The following is a 13,756-nucleotide window of genomic DNA, read 5'->3' as shown; positions in this document are numbered from 1 at the left end:
AGCTTGACGAAGCTTTGGCTCTGAATCTTTGGTAAGGAGACTTCGCGAAGTCAACTTCACACCTTTAACCAAGGGCGTCGAGTCTCACAGAGCCTGTTGTAGAGTCGTTGTTGTTGCACGAAAGCGCCTGTAAACTGTTGTGCTAGATCGTTGTGCTTGTTGTAGAGTCGTTGTTGTTGCACGAAAGCGCCTGTAAACTGTTGTGCTAGATCGTTGTGCTTGTTGTAGAGTCGTTGTTGTTGCACGAAAGCGCCTGTAAACTGTTGTGCTAGATCGTTGTGCTTGTTGTAGAGTCGTTGTTGTTGCACGAAAGCGCCTGTAAACTGTTGTGCTAGATCGTTGTGCTTGTTGTAGAGTCGTTGTTGTTGCACGAAAGCGCCTGTAAACTGTTGTGCTAGATCGTTGTGCTGTTTCTTGCCATGTACATCAAAGTCTGAAATCCGTTTCAACTCTACACCACGGAACCGCCCATTACTGTTGTGCTATTTATTTAGTTTTTAACTTGTCCTTGCCATGTAGATCAGTCAGCCATTTTTTCGCAGTTGGGCATGGAACTGCCTGTCACTGTTGTGCTAGTTTGTTTGACTTTTCTTGGCATGTAGATCACAATCAGCCATCCGTTTCTCACCGTTTGTGTTGGATCTTGGCCTGGGGTCTTCTTCTGTTTGAGTAGACGAGTTCATCGTTTGCGTTAGTTGCTGTGAGAGATTCACGCCACTGTTCACGATCCCACCCTGTTTGGCACTATGTGTGGCCCGTTCCGTTCTCACCAGGACTGTGTGCAAGTTATGTTGGGCCCCGTATGTTGGGGACCACCGTGGATCTTATTTGTACTCAACTGTCCATTGGTGTTTTCGTTTCCCAGGCGGATTTCCGTTTTCATTTACACTCACAACTCCCTCTACCGTATCTAACACAGATTGGTTTGACGGAGTTGGTTTCATTTTGTTTCCTTATTCTTCTTCTTCTTCAGCGTTCGACGGTTGTGTCGATTTTTTTTTTTTTTTTTTTCTCCCTTTTCATCAGCTTTCGTTGGAGGTCCCTTTTGTCATTTTTTTCCCCCTTAGTTTGCTCTGAATCTCGAACCCTTCCAGGACTCGTCACAAGCGGTACACTTCTTGCCCAAACAGTTTGCAACCTTGTTTTGTTAATTCATCTGTTAAGTTAGAAATCCATTCTTCACCCTCCTAATGCTTATCGCCACTTTTGTAAGGGCACACTCCTTATCATGAAATTAGTTCGGTTCACCCTCTCAGAACTGGTCAAGGTTTTTACATGACCATATATATCCCTCCACTTGGTCACATACCAACCATCAACACTCTGACAGTTTGCTGTGGTGACTGTTCAAAATATTTTTATAAATTAATTTCTTAAAATTATTTCATCAAAATGTGCGCAAAGATCACCCAGGCTGTTTTTTGTGTGTGTTATTATTTTGGCCATGTAGAGGGATGGTCTTATCCCGTGTAAAAGCCTGGTCAGATCTGAGACGGTGTTTACACGAGAAGGAGAGTGTGCCCCAACTTCTTGTTTCTGCGTTTGAGTGTGGACTCTTTGTTTCAATGAAGAAATGATTTATCCTGGACAATTCCTAGTCACGCCTTCTTTTTTTTTGTTTAAGTGTGCGTTGATGCCTGATCTTTTATCTCTACCCAACTTGGCTCTTTTTCTCCAAATCTCTTTGCATTCTGTCTTTTTCGTTTCCGTTCAAAGGTTTCCTGCGTCCATTTGTCTGTTTTGTTCCGGTTTGTCCTTTGTTGTCTCGAGTTTTGTACTTTATCTTATTTTGTCTTGCTGTTTTGTTTTGTTCTGTTTGGTGTTTTTTTCAGTTTTGTTTTGTTTTGTTTGTCCTCTTTCTGTTAGCTTGGTCTTTCTTGTCTCTCTTGCCATCTTGACCTAGTACCTGGGATTCTCCTTGTGTTCAGAATTGTGTCTCCGTCAGTCTTTTCTGTCTCTCTGTTGTTTTGTAACGGCTAATACATGCACTTCTTTTTCTTGTCTGTCTTTTTCCGCCTCGGTCTGTTCTTGCCTTCAACCTTGCTTCGTCCAGTCTCTTCCCCCTGACTTCTTTCCCGGCCTGTCGTTTCCTTGCTTGGCTTTTGTTTTCTTTTGTTTTCTTCGTCCCTTCTCTCTTTTAATTGATTCTTTCTTGCTATTCCTTTATACAATTTGTCTAGACTTTTCACAAGACTGATCTTTTTGTGTTGTCCTTGCTTGTCCTTGTTGTGTTCTGTGTCTTTCTGGTTTTTTGTTGTTGTTTTTTTAATTTGTTTATCCTGAAGTTTCTCCAAACTGAACCCTTTTGTTACTTAGTTCTGATGACTTGTCCTTTTTGTAACCTGCTGGGGTTGGTTATCGTGTTGATCAACTTTGTCCATGAAGTGAGCCTGTGCCAATATATTTTCTATATATATGTCTCCTCCCCACCTGTTCTATTGTCTCGTGAGCTCTCTGTCAGTCTGTTCTGTTGTCAGTTAAGTCTTTTTCTCGGCTTATTTTGCTGTGTGTTGAGGCTTATATCGGTCTTTTATATTGTCTCGCTAGCCATCATTTCGGTCGGTTCTATTGTGTCTTGGGTCTTCTTTCTGTCAGTTCTATTGGGTTTTTTAATCATATGTCAGTCAGTTATATTGTTTCCTAGGTCGTCTGTCAGTCAGTTCTATTTTGTTTCCTGGATCATCTGTCAGTCAAATCTATAGTTTCCTGAATTATCTTTCAGTCAGTTCTATTGTTTTCTGGGTCATCTTTCAATGATTTCTATTGTTTCCTAAGTCATCTGTCAGACGGTTCGATTGTGTCTTGGGTCTTCTTTCAGTCAATTCTATTGTTTCCTGGGTCATCTTTCAATGAGTTCTGTTGTTTCCTGAATCATCTGTCAGACGGTTCGATTGTGTCTTGGGTCTTCTTTCAGTCAATTCTATTGTTTCCTGGGTCATCTTTTAATGAGTTCTATTGTTTCCTGGGTCATCTGTCAGACGGTTCGATTGTGTCTTGGGTCTTCTTTCAGTCAATTCTATTGTTTCCTGGATCATCTTTCAAAGAGTTCTGTTGTTTCCTAAGTCATCTGTCAGACGGTTCGATTGTGTCTTGGGTCTTCTTTCAGTCAATTCTATTGTTTCCTGGGTCATCTTTCAATGAGTTCTGTTGTTTCCTAAGTCATCTGTCAGACGGTTCGATTGTGTCTTGGATCTTCTTTCAGTCAATTCTATTGTTTCCTGGGTCATCTTTCAATGAGTTCTGTTGTTTCCTGAATCAACTGTCAGTCAGGTGTATTGTTTCCTGGATCATCTGTCTGTCAGTTCTGTGGTTTCCTGGATTATCTCTCAGTCACTTCTGTTTTCTGAATCATCTGTCAGTCAGTTCTATGGTTTCCTGAATCATCATTCAGTCAGTTCTATGGTTTCCTGAATCATCTTTCAGTCAGTTCTATGGTTTCCTGAATCATCATTCAGTCAGCTCTATGGTTTCCTGAATCATCATTCAGTCAGTTCTATGGTTTCCTGAATCATCTTTCAGTCAGTTCTATGGTTTCCTGAATCATCTTTCAGTCAGTTCTATGGTTTCCCGAATCATCTTTCAGTCAGTTCTATGGTTTCCCGAATCATCTGTCAGTCAGTTCTATGGTTTCTCGAATCATCTGTCAGTCAGTTCTATGGTTTCCTGAATCATCTTTCAGTCAGTTCTATGGTTTCCTGAATCATCTGTCAGTCAGTTCTATGGTTTCCTGAATCATCTTTCAGTCAGTTCTATGGTTTCCTGAATCATCTTTCAGTCAGTTCTATGGTTTCCCGAATCATCGGTCGTCAGTTCTATGGTTTCCTGAATCATCTGTCAGTCAGTTCTATGGTTTCCTGAATTATCTTTCAGTCAGTTCTATGGTTTCCTGAATCATCTTTCAGTCAGTTCTATGGTTTCCTGAATCATCTGTCAGTCAGTTCGTTTGTTTCCTTTGCCATCTGTCAGCCAACTATGTTGTTTCCTGTATTATCTGTCAGTCGGTTCTCGTGTTTCCTGGATCATCTGTCAGTCACTTCTGTGGTTTCCTGTACCGTCTGTCAGCCAATTCTATGGTTACTGATTCTTTCGAGAAGAGTTACTTTCTCTGTTCTTTGAAATCTTCTGATAGTCTACCAGAAGTTCTTCTCTTTGTATCAGCGTCACACTGGACGTACATAATCTTTTCTATAGTTAATCTACTTTGTTATTGTATAATGTGGAGTCTATCCTATCTCCATGTTGATTTTTTTCAACGCTTTTGTTGTTGAAATGTTACCCCCTCTCTCTTCATCTTGAGTTTCTCCTGTGACGTGCCATATCTTTCTTCGGATTGAGTTAGTCCTTAACTTTCTCGACTCAGTTTCTCAGAGTCTAGCTTCCTCCTTGGTTCGGTTAACGTTTTTCTTTCATTTTTTCCCCTCCATGTTCTGTCTTTATCCGAAGTTTGTCCTTCCATCTTCTGTCCCAGACGAGCCCTATCCTTTAGTCATGATTTTCCCCGTGTATTTCTGAGTTTGAGTTTTTTTAGTTTTCTTTGATTGGTGGTATTGTTTTGTTTGAAATTTTTCATCTGCTGAATGATAAGCATAGAACTCTTTTGCCCTGACCTGCTTTCAGTGTGTCCTTTTTCACTGTTTGGAAAACGGTAACGATCATTTATGTTTTCTCTGTTTTAATTTGTCATTTTCTTTCATCTCCTAGTTTTACCCCATCCTTTCTTAATGATGAGCTTTCCCAACTTACTTTTGCATCATTGTTATTAGCTTTGTCGTATCTTTTCCTGAGCATCAGTTTGCCTTATGTCCTTCAGTTTGCCCTTTGGAACGTATTTAATGTGTCTTAAGATTTGTCTCAGGATTCTGACTTTTTCACTGTTTTCTTTCGTCTGCTCCCTCACTGATACGTAACTGTACACTTCAGTGTTCCGCCACCTGTTTTGTATACGTTTTCTTTGTCTAGTTGTCTTCACTCTTGTTTTCAGCTTTTCTTTTTCTATTCTTTCATTGTTAGATTTATTGTCAACTTGAATGTACCTCCATCATGCAGTTTCTTACGCTGTTTCTTTGACCTGTGTCCTTGTCTGGGCACTGTCCACCGCCTGTCCACCGCCTGGTCATGTGTGTTGCACCGGGTGTTCTTTGTTCACCGTCACTTGGTCATAGACCCTCTGTGTTCGGGGGTAGATTTGCCCCATTTTCCCCACCATCCCTGATACCCGGCCGTGTGTGGAATGCGGTTGGATGATGATGACCCTGACTTCAGTCCACCTTTCACCCAAACACGCCCTTCCACCCTCTGTGTAATACGGGTAGATCTTGGCTATATACCCCATTTTCAACCCTGATCTCCCCGTGTGAGTGTAATTACGGGTAGATGATGACCCTGACAAGTTTACCCCACTGATGCCCTACCCTCCCTCTGTGTGTTATACGGGTAGATGACGACCCTGGCTTTACCCCTTGATACCCTACCTCCCTGTGTGTGTTATACGGGTAGATGATGACCCTGACTTTACCCGTGATACCCGGCCCTGATACCCGGTGTGTGTGTGTGTGTGTGTAATTACGGGTGGATGATGGCCCTGAGCCCACCCGCCCGCATGAGAAGGGTGACGGTGCTAGCAGTGGCTGGGTTGCAGTGGTTGCACGGTCTTGGATTGCGGCTGCTTTGTGTGACGCAGGCCGCGGCCCTCAAACAGAAGTACGAACAGAGCTCCATCCACAGGCACCCTCACGTTGACCCCGAGAAGGGCGACTGTCAGGGGAGGACACTGGAGACCTTCCTGACTTATCCTATGCATCAGGTGGGTACTGACAAAAGTCGCCTCCCTTGGCTCACTGGCTGGCGCTGACTTTCTGTGGAGAACTCTCTCTCTGTCTTTCTGTCTCTGTCTCAGTCTCTGTCTCTCTCTCTCTCTCTCTCTCTCTCTCTCTCTCTCTCTCTCTCTCTCTCTCTCTCTCTCTCTCTCAAAAATATCTGGTCAGAAATCTCCCCGTTTTTCTGGCTCTTTGCTTTCGCCAGGTCATATGATCTGTTTTTCGTGCAGTGTCTTATGCGACTTCTTTTTCCTCTTCCAAAAAAGTCGATATTGATCTGCTGTTTGCTGCTGCAACGTTCTCGACATTCTTTTCACCTGTGTGTTTTTGTGTAATAATTTGTTCGCACCGTTGTCCTCCCATGACCTTACTCTACTGCGCAGTCTGCCCCCTACCCTTCCGCGCCATACACCTACAGCAGTTAGGCAAAAGGCTTATAATACGCACTTGCACCCTAATTTCTGTCTTTTTCATCCGTGATTTTTATCCATCTGTCCGGACCCTTACGGATGCAGGAACTGGTGCTTTTCCTTAATTTTCAATTTATAAAAAGGGTCGAGTCTAAATACAGTCCTGATAGCGTGTTTTTTTCTTTGGGCTGGTTGGTTTGCTACAAATCGGTTGGTCTCTGTTCTGAAAAGGCTTTGTGCTGGGGGTCTGAGTTTTGAGGTTACGTTCTGTCATTTTCTGATATATATATATATGTTTTTAGATGTTCTTCTTATGTTCTGGTTTGGCATGCTCCAGATTATATTGATCTTTTGTTTGTGGGTCGTTTGGTTGAACAGTATTGATGCGTTTTACTCTTCTGGGTAAATCTGCTACTTTGAACAAGCATTGCTTTGTCAGTTAAGGAGTTTGAGTGGCTCTGATTATTCCCGGAAGATGGTTAAATCTATGCAGCATGGCTATGCAATATGTTTGCTTTTTGGTCTATTTTTAGCACGTTTTATTGCTGTATATATTTGTGTTTGCGTTGCTTTTGATCATTAATCGGTTGTTCGATTTTTTTCTGGATTTACTTTTTAAATAATTTTTTCTGTGCTTTGCTTTGTTTCTAAGATACTGTTTTACACCCATTTTTGTGTTTTTTATAATGTGTCTCTTGGTACCATTTTTAAATTCTTGCTTTATGTGTAGTCTGGTTGAATATGATTGAACTTGACTACGTACGTGTGTTTCTCGTCTTTAAATTGTGGTCCTCATGATGATTATGCTTACTGCTTTAATGCTTTGTATCGTTGTTATTCGATGTATCACTTAATTTTCTATTCTTTTTGTAAACACTTTTTACTTCCTTTGTTTTTTTATTTTTTATTCACCTAATATTTTATTGCAATGACATGACAGTTGGTGTTTGATTTGCATTTATCCTACATACGTGAGAGAGACACCCGTGAGATATTAATCGTTCAAATCACACGTGTGTATATCATGTAAATGAGGTCATGTCAAGCAAGTCTGGCAGGGACCTGTGTTTCCACTGCTTATGATGCCAAAGTCACCGAGACAAACATCATTATAGAAACAAAAATTGCGCTCGCTAATTACCCTCGATGAATCTTTAGAACTAACACGTCACGCCACACTTTCAGAGTGACGTTTCTTTGCAAGAAACAAAAATTGCGCTCGCTAATTACCCTCGATGAATCTTTAGAACTAACACGTCACGCCACACTTTCAGAGTGACGTTTCTTTGTTTTGACGTAATAGATTGCACGAGGCTTTAGAAGCGATCGAGGTTCCAAAACAAGCGTCTTCAATTTAGCTGCCTCGACTGCAAGACATTTTCAGTAAAATACACGTAAGTACAGTATGTAGGATAAACAGAATACTACATGGCTTGCTGTGTCGTACCAGATTTACACTCGTTGCTTTTTCAAATAGTGAACAGCTCGCTTTCGCTCGCAGTTCAATATTTAAAAAAACAACTCGTGTAAATCTGGTACGACACAGCAAGCCATGTAGTATTCTCTATTTACGTTACTGTTTTAAATCTACATTTTACACCCTTTTGTTGAACATCGGTTTTGTTCTGACATTTTGCAGAAATACCTTTTTAATTTAATAATTGGCTATCATTTATAAGATTCTTTATGGTTTTCTTATTACTTCTCTGTTACTACAGACAAGTTGAATTTTGAATTTTGATTTGTTACCATCATTTTCTCTTACATTGTAGCAATTTTGACCACATTTGTTTTGCCATAAACAACATTAATACTATTTTCAGTTTTTTAGTTTGCTCGCATTAAAGATAGTAACAGTTCCGTTTGATGTAGCAGATTAATGTGTTTATGTTTTTGCTGCACCGTTTCCGATAGCGCGTTTTCGATTTCTTTTTTCTTTGTAGATTGCGCAAGGGTTAGAGGGGCTTTTAAGTCTTTGACATGTTATCATTGAGGGAATATAATGGACTTGCTTTGTGTGGACAGGTTTGATAGTATTCTCCGTTGCCGCAGCTGATTAGTATATACTGGAAGCTTCTGTGGTATGATAACTTGCTAAGCATGTAACTGATTAGTACATACGGGAAGCTTCTGTGGTATGATAACTTGCCAAGCATGTAACTTTTGCATCGTCATATTCCACGTACCCAACCTAGCGCTCTAAACTTTCTTTTCATATATTCCATTTTGCTATAAACAGGTTGAAATCATGAGCATATTCCTTATCTGTTTTAAGAGGAAAGTTTGCCCCCTTATCACGTGTTGGTTTCGTGTAAAACAAATTTTTTTTAAAGTGTCATTGGTATCACGTGAACATTAATTCACATGCTAATTTGCATTTCTCTGAGATATCGTTCGTCCTCTCCTTGCGATCAGTAAAATGTTTAATTATGTATGTATTTTGTGTTCTTCTGTATTTCTTTTCTCTCTCCTCTCCTCACCTCTCCTCTCCTCTCCTCACCTCTCCTCTCCTCTCCTCTCCTCACCTCTCCTCTCCTCTCCTCTCCTCTCCTCTCCTCTCCTCTCCTCTCCTCTCCTCTCCTCACCTCTCCTCTCCTCTGTCTTCTCTTCAGTCTGATTGTTTTTCGCCTCCTTTAAGCGACTTTCCTAGCGGGTACCGGGACCCCCAACAACAATGTTAAGGGGTTCAAGGACCCTCTCAGAGGAAATCTAGAGGGTCCCCAAGCCAGGAGTATTTTTTTAAGTTCTCTGAGACCTTTACCAAAGATCTATGTGGCATATTGGTTATTTTCACTTCGTAAATTCGCTTCGGAACAGATCTTCAGAGAATTTTCTCGTTTAGAAAATCACATTCTTGTCCATTCTTTATGGAAAGGGTAGACGATTACATCAGTACCGACAGTACGCATGATAACGCAAATTTAGTGCGTCCCGGGACATGCTCTTTCAAGTTTAGTGCGTCGTCAGACCCCTCTAAGAATTTCTATAGAGTACTTTTTTTCGGCTTCTAGTGCGTATAGGACGCATGGACGCACAGTTTGGGGAGCCCTGACTTATTAAAGATCATTTGGTTGGTAAATGTTCATCACTATTGATGATTCACAGGATCAGATGGGGTCGGTTTGTGCTTCATCTGAGATTGGGGTAGTTCTGTTCATCTGTCTGTCTGTCTGTCTTTGCGTTTGTGTCTGCGTGCGTAGGTGCGTGCTTGTGTGCACGCATATTTGTGTGCGCGCGCGTATGCGAGTGTGTGATTGATCCGCATAAGTGGTGAAGTTTTATTGGTTATATATTCTAATGCCTGACAGTTTTGCGCATCAGTGCAGTAAATATAAAACATGAACAATGTAATTGTTATATATATCAAAAGAACAAACGAACAGAAAGAAACGAACAAGTTTTCGTATGAATGAATACTTTAAAAAGTTGTGCAGCAAAAACGTCACGTCATGTGGTTTGACTAACCTGAACTGCTGAGTGTCTGTGATTGTACTTCAATAAGCCATTTCGATATATATACTGACTTATACCTTGAACTGAATTTAGACAGTTTGGTGCACGGAGACGGTATCAGGCAAGATATTCCATCACAGGAGCTGGTAAAAGAAATTCAAGCCAAAGGGTCGAAACAAAAACTCATCAACGTTTTGCTTCAGAATCAAAACCTTGTTGCTTTTTATACAGGGAAGTGTGCATTCTGCCATGCGTGGGTTGTATGATAAGTCGTGCCTGTTTCAGATAATAGAGAATACTACATGGCTTGCTGTGTCGTACCAGATTTACACGAGTTGCTTTTTTAAATATTGAACTACGAGCGAAAGCGAGCTTCTCAATATTTGAAAAAGCAACTCGTGTAAATCTGGTACGACACAGCAAGCCATTTAGTGTTCTGTTTATCCTACATACTGTACTTACGTGTATTTTACTCAAAACGTCCCGCAGCCGAGGCCGTCCAAATGGAAGACGCTTCTTTTGGGACATCGATCTCTTCCAAAGCCTCGTGCAGGTTGTGTGATAAGTCGTGCCTGTTTCAGATACCTCGTTACATCATTACATTACACGAACTGTTGGCTCACACCCCGCATGACCACGTGGAGCGAGAAAGCCTGGAGTACGCCAAGAGCAAACTGGAGGAACTGTCAAGGGTGAGTGGATTAAGTTTCTCTGTCGTTTCTGTGTATGCCAATGCGCGCACGGAGCATTAAGGGAACCTTGTTATTGTTGTCCATGTGGAGCGAGAAAGCCTGGAGTACACCAAGCGCTAACTGGAGGAACTATCAAGGGTGAGTGGATAAAGTGTCTCTGTCGTTTCTGTGTATGCCAGGACGTCCATATAACATTAAGGGCACCTTGTTATTGTAATCCGTGTTCATCAAGAAAGCCTGGAGTACGCCAACAGCAAACTGGAGGAACTATCAAGGGTGAGTGCATCACGTTTCTCTAAAGTTTCTGTGTATCCCAAAGTGCCCATAGAACCATTCAAGGCCCAATGCGCCCTGTGAAAACTGTTCGCCTCACCTCACCAGATCACCAGGCTTGAACATGGAATAAGACCATCCCTACTCCACTTGGTCACATACCAAAAATCAACACCCTAACTGCTTGTTGTGGTGATTTTGGAATTTTTGTATACATTAATTTCCAGTGCATTTTACGAAAGTAATTCTTAAAAAAATCCACTGTGCACAAAGAGCACACAGGCTTTTCATTGGCTCACATAAGTGTAGCCTATGCGATGCTAACTTTTGTCTGTCTGTGCGTGCGTGCGTGCGTGCGTGCGTGCGTGCTTGCGTATGTATGTATGTCTGTGGTAGAAACTTTAACATTTGAAGACGTCACAACATTTGAAGACGTCACATTATGACGTAAGAGGGTTAGACGTCACGCGAAGGAATTACTGAAAGTCTCGGTCATTGTTATTTTGCTGAGCGGGCCGAGACTAGTTTTTTCTTCGAAATCGGCCATTCAGATCTAGATCTAGTGTCTCGCTTTCTTGCACAGTGTCACCTATGCCGCTTACTGTGTGTGTGTGTGTGTGTGTGTGTGTGTATGTGTGACGAAGTGATTGAGTTTGTGTTACTGTTTGTCGATTTCTTACGTGAGCCTTGAAGGCTTCGCCTCTTGTTTTTAGTATGTGACCAAGTGGAGGGATGGTCTTATCCTATGTAAAAGCCAGACCTGATCTGAGACCGTGAGGCGAACTGTTCACGAGGCGGAGTGGGCCTTTAAGGGGCATCTTGTTTGTTCTCCATGTGGAGCGAGAAAGCCTGGGGTACGCCAAGAGCAAACCCGAGGAACTGTCAAGGGTGAGTGGATAAAGTGTCTCTGTCGTTTCTGTGTATGCCAATGCGTGCTCGGAGCATTTGGGGCACCTTGTTATTGTACTACATGATGTGGCGCGAGAAAGCCTGGGGTACGCCAAGAGCAAACCCGAGGAACTGCCCAGGATGAGTGCAAGAAGTTCCTATGTATTTTCTCTGCATGTCGAAGTGCCAATGAAGTATAAATGGCCGTTTTTAAGAGCAATTGTAAATAGAGGAGTTAATGTTCTCCATGAGAAGCAAGAAAGCCTGGATGACACCAAGAGCAAACTGAAGGAACTGTCCAGGGCAGGTACTTGTAGTTTCTGTGTATGTCAAAGGCACGTGAAGCATTGAGAGCAACGTTTAACAGTAATCGTTCTTGCAAAGTTATTTCACTCCATGTGAAGCACAAAAGCCTGGCGTGTGCTACTGTGTGTGTCAAAGGCCCGTGAAGCATTGAGAGCAACGTTTAACAGTAATCGTACTTGCAAAGTTATTTCACTCCATGTGAAGCAAAAAAACCTGGCGTGTGCCAAGAGCAATCTGGAAGAACTATACAAATTGAGTTTTTGTACAGTTTCTATGTCGTAGGTGCCAGGACACATCATTGGTAACTTGGACCGGGTTATTGTACTTGGAAGTAGAGTGCGCCAAGCAAGCTATGTACTGAGGAAATTGTCCAGAATCCGGATTCATTAATGAATAAATGAATTTTTTTTAAACAAGCTTATTTTCAGCAGTGAAAGGTGAGCTGGTTGAGTGATGTGTGTGGTGCACGTGCAGGTGATGCATGACGAGGTCAGCGAGACGGAGAACATACGCAAGAACCTGGCCATCGAGCGCATGATCATCGAGGGATGCGACATCCTCCTGGATGTTAACCAGACCTTCGTCCGGCAAGGTGAGGCCGATTGTCTAGTCTTGCCTTGTCTTGTCTTGCCTTGTCATGTCTTGTCTTGTCTTGTCTTGACTCGTCTTATTTCGACTTGTCTATGTGACAGGGTGACGCTGTAGTCTCCCTTCACGCAGCAGCTCTTCGCTGACAGAGTTGTCTGCCGGCCATCTTGTCTTGTTGGTGTAACCTGGACTCATTTAGTCTTGGCCTATCTTGAACCGTTTTGTCTTCTTTTGTTTAAGTGACCTTGACTAATCTTGCCCGGACTGGTCTTGTCCTGTCATGTCTTGTTTTGTCTTGTGAAAGCTGGACCTAGCAGGGTTGGGCTACACTGGACTGGAGTAGAAATTTGTCGTAATTTGTCTTGCGTTGTCTTGTATTGGTGATGTGGTCTGGTCTGATTTGGTCTTGTTTTGGGGGGATTATGTTTTGTGTTTTCTGGTCTGGTCTGGTCGAGCCTGTTCTGACTTCGTCTGGCCTGATCTCGTTAGTCGTGTCGGGTTTGGTCTAGAGTCACGACTTGTTATTTCTCTTGTCGTGTTTGACAGTGACTTGTCCTCTTTATATCAACCTCTTGTTGTGTCGCAATGAATATATTTCCTTGTCTTGTGTTGGTTCTGGCCTTGTTCATACCGTTGTAGTTGTTGATGTTGTTGCCGCCGTTTCCGACTGTTGGTGATATATATTCCTGTTCTTTTCTGTCAAGATTCAGAAACAAAACTTAAATCTTGGCTAAAAAGACACGACCTTGACAGAAAAGAACAGGAATATATATCACCAACAGTCGGAAACGGAAACAAGTTTCTTGTCTGTACCTTCATAACTTTGAGTTGAATGACAGACCAACCGATCTTTTCCTGTGTCACTGTGCTTCTGGGGTTCACCAGTCCGCCACGTGAAACACCTGTCTGTTTACTGATTTACCCATGATTGACTTAATTTTAGCGTTTTTAGCTGTCTGCATGTCAGTATAAACATCTTCACGCTTTCACGAGCAACAGAAGAGTTCTGAGATGTGACGCAAGCAATGTTTCGTCTTGCGGAGGGATGTGGGGGTGAGTGGGAGTGCGGTTACGGGGGCATTGCCCTTGTGTATATCGGTCGCTGTTGTCTTCATGCACAAGGAATAAAAGTCGATATACAGAACCGGTCGATACAGGAGGAGGGGGGGCATTCTATTAGTTATATTTTAAGTAAAAACATGTTTCTCATGGCCAGTTTGCCATAGTGATGCAGGGCATCTTGGCAACATACGGTTGATTATATTATTTAGTCACCGTTGAAGAACATACGTGTCTCATGTCACAACCACCACCACCACCACGCAGCAGC

At 42.2% G+C, this 13,756-nt stretch overlaps 1 protein-coding gene across 1 annotated transcript in view; it reads left to right on the top strand.

The window, feature by feature from the left end:
- The window catches only part of LOC138973727 (ras-specific guanine nucleotide-releasing factor 2-like), a gene marked incomplete at its 3' end in the record, with an annotated part of 293,414 nt that overhangs the window by 184,529 nt on the left and 95,129 nt on the right, over positions 1 to 13,756 (top strand). The window contains 2 exon segments of the mRNA XM_070346460.1: positions 10,261 to 10,371; positions 12,313 to 12,430. Of these exon segments, the coding sequence (XP_070202561.1) occupies positions 10,261 to 10,371; positions 12,313 to 12,430 (229 nt within the window).

The sequence above is a fragment of the Littorina saxatilis genome, linkage group LG1 (genome assembly GCF_037325665.1).
Source record: "Littorina saxatilis isolate snail1 linkage group LG1, US_GU_Lsax_2.0, whole genome shotgun sequence".
NCBI lineage: Eukaryota > Metazoa > Mollusca > Gastropoda > Littorinimorpha > Littorinidae > Littorina > Littorina saxatilis.
The sequence above is the reverse complement of the archived record's forward strand: the minus strand, read 5'-3'. Positions and strand labels throughout refer to the sequence as shown.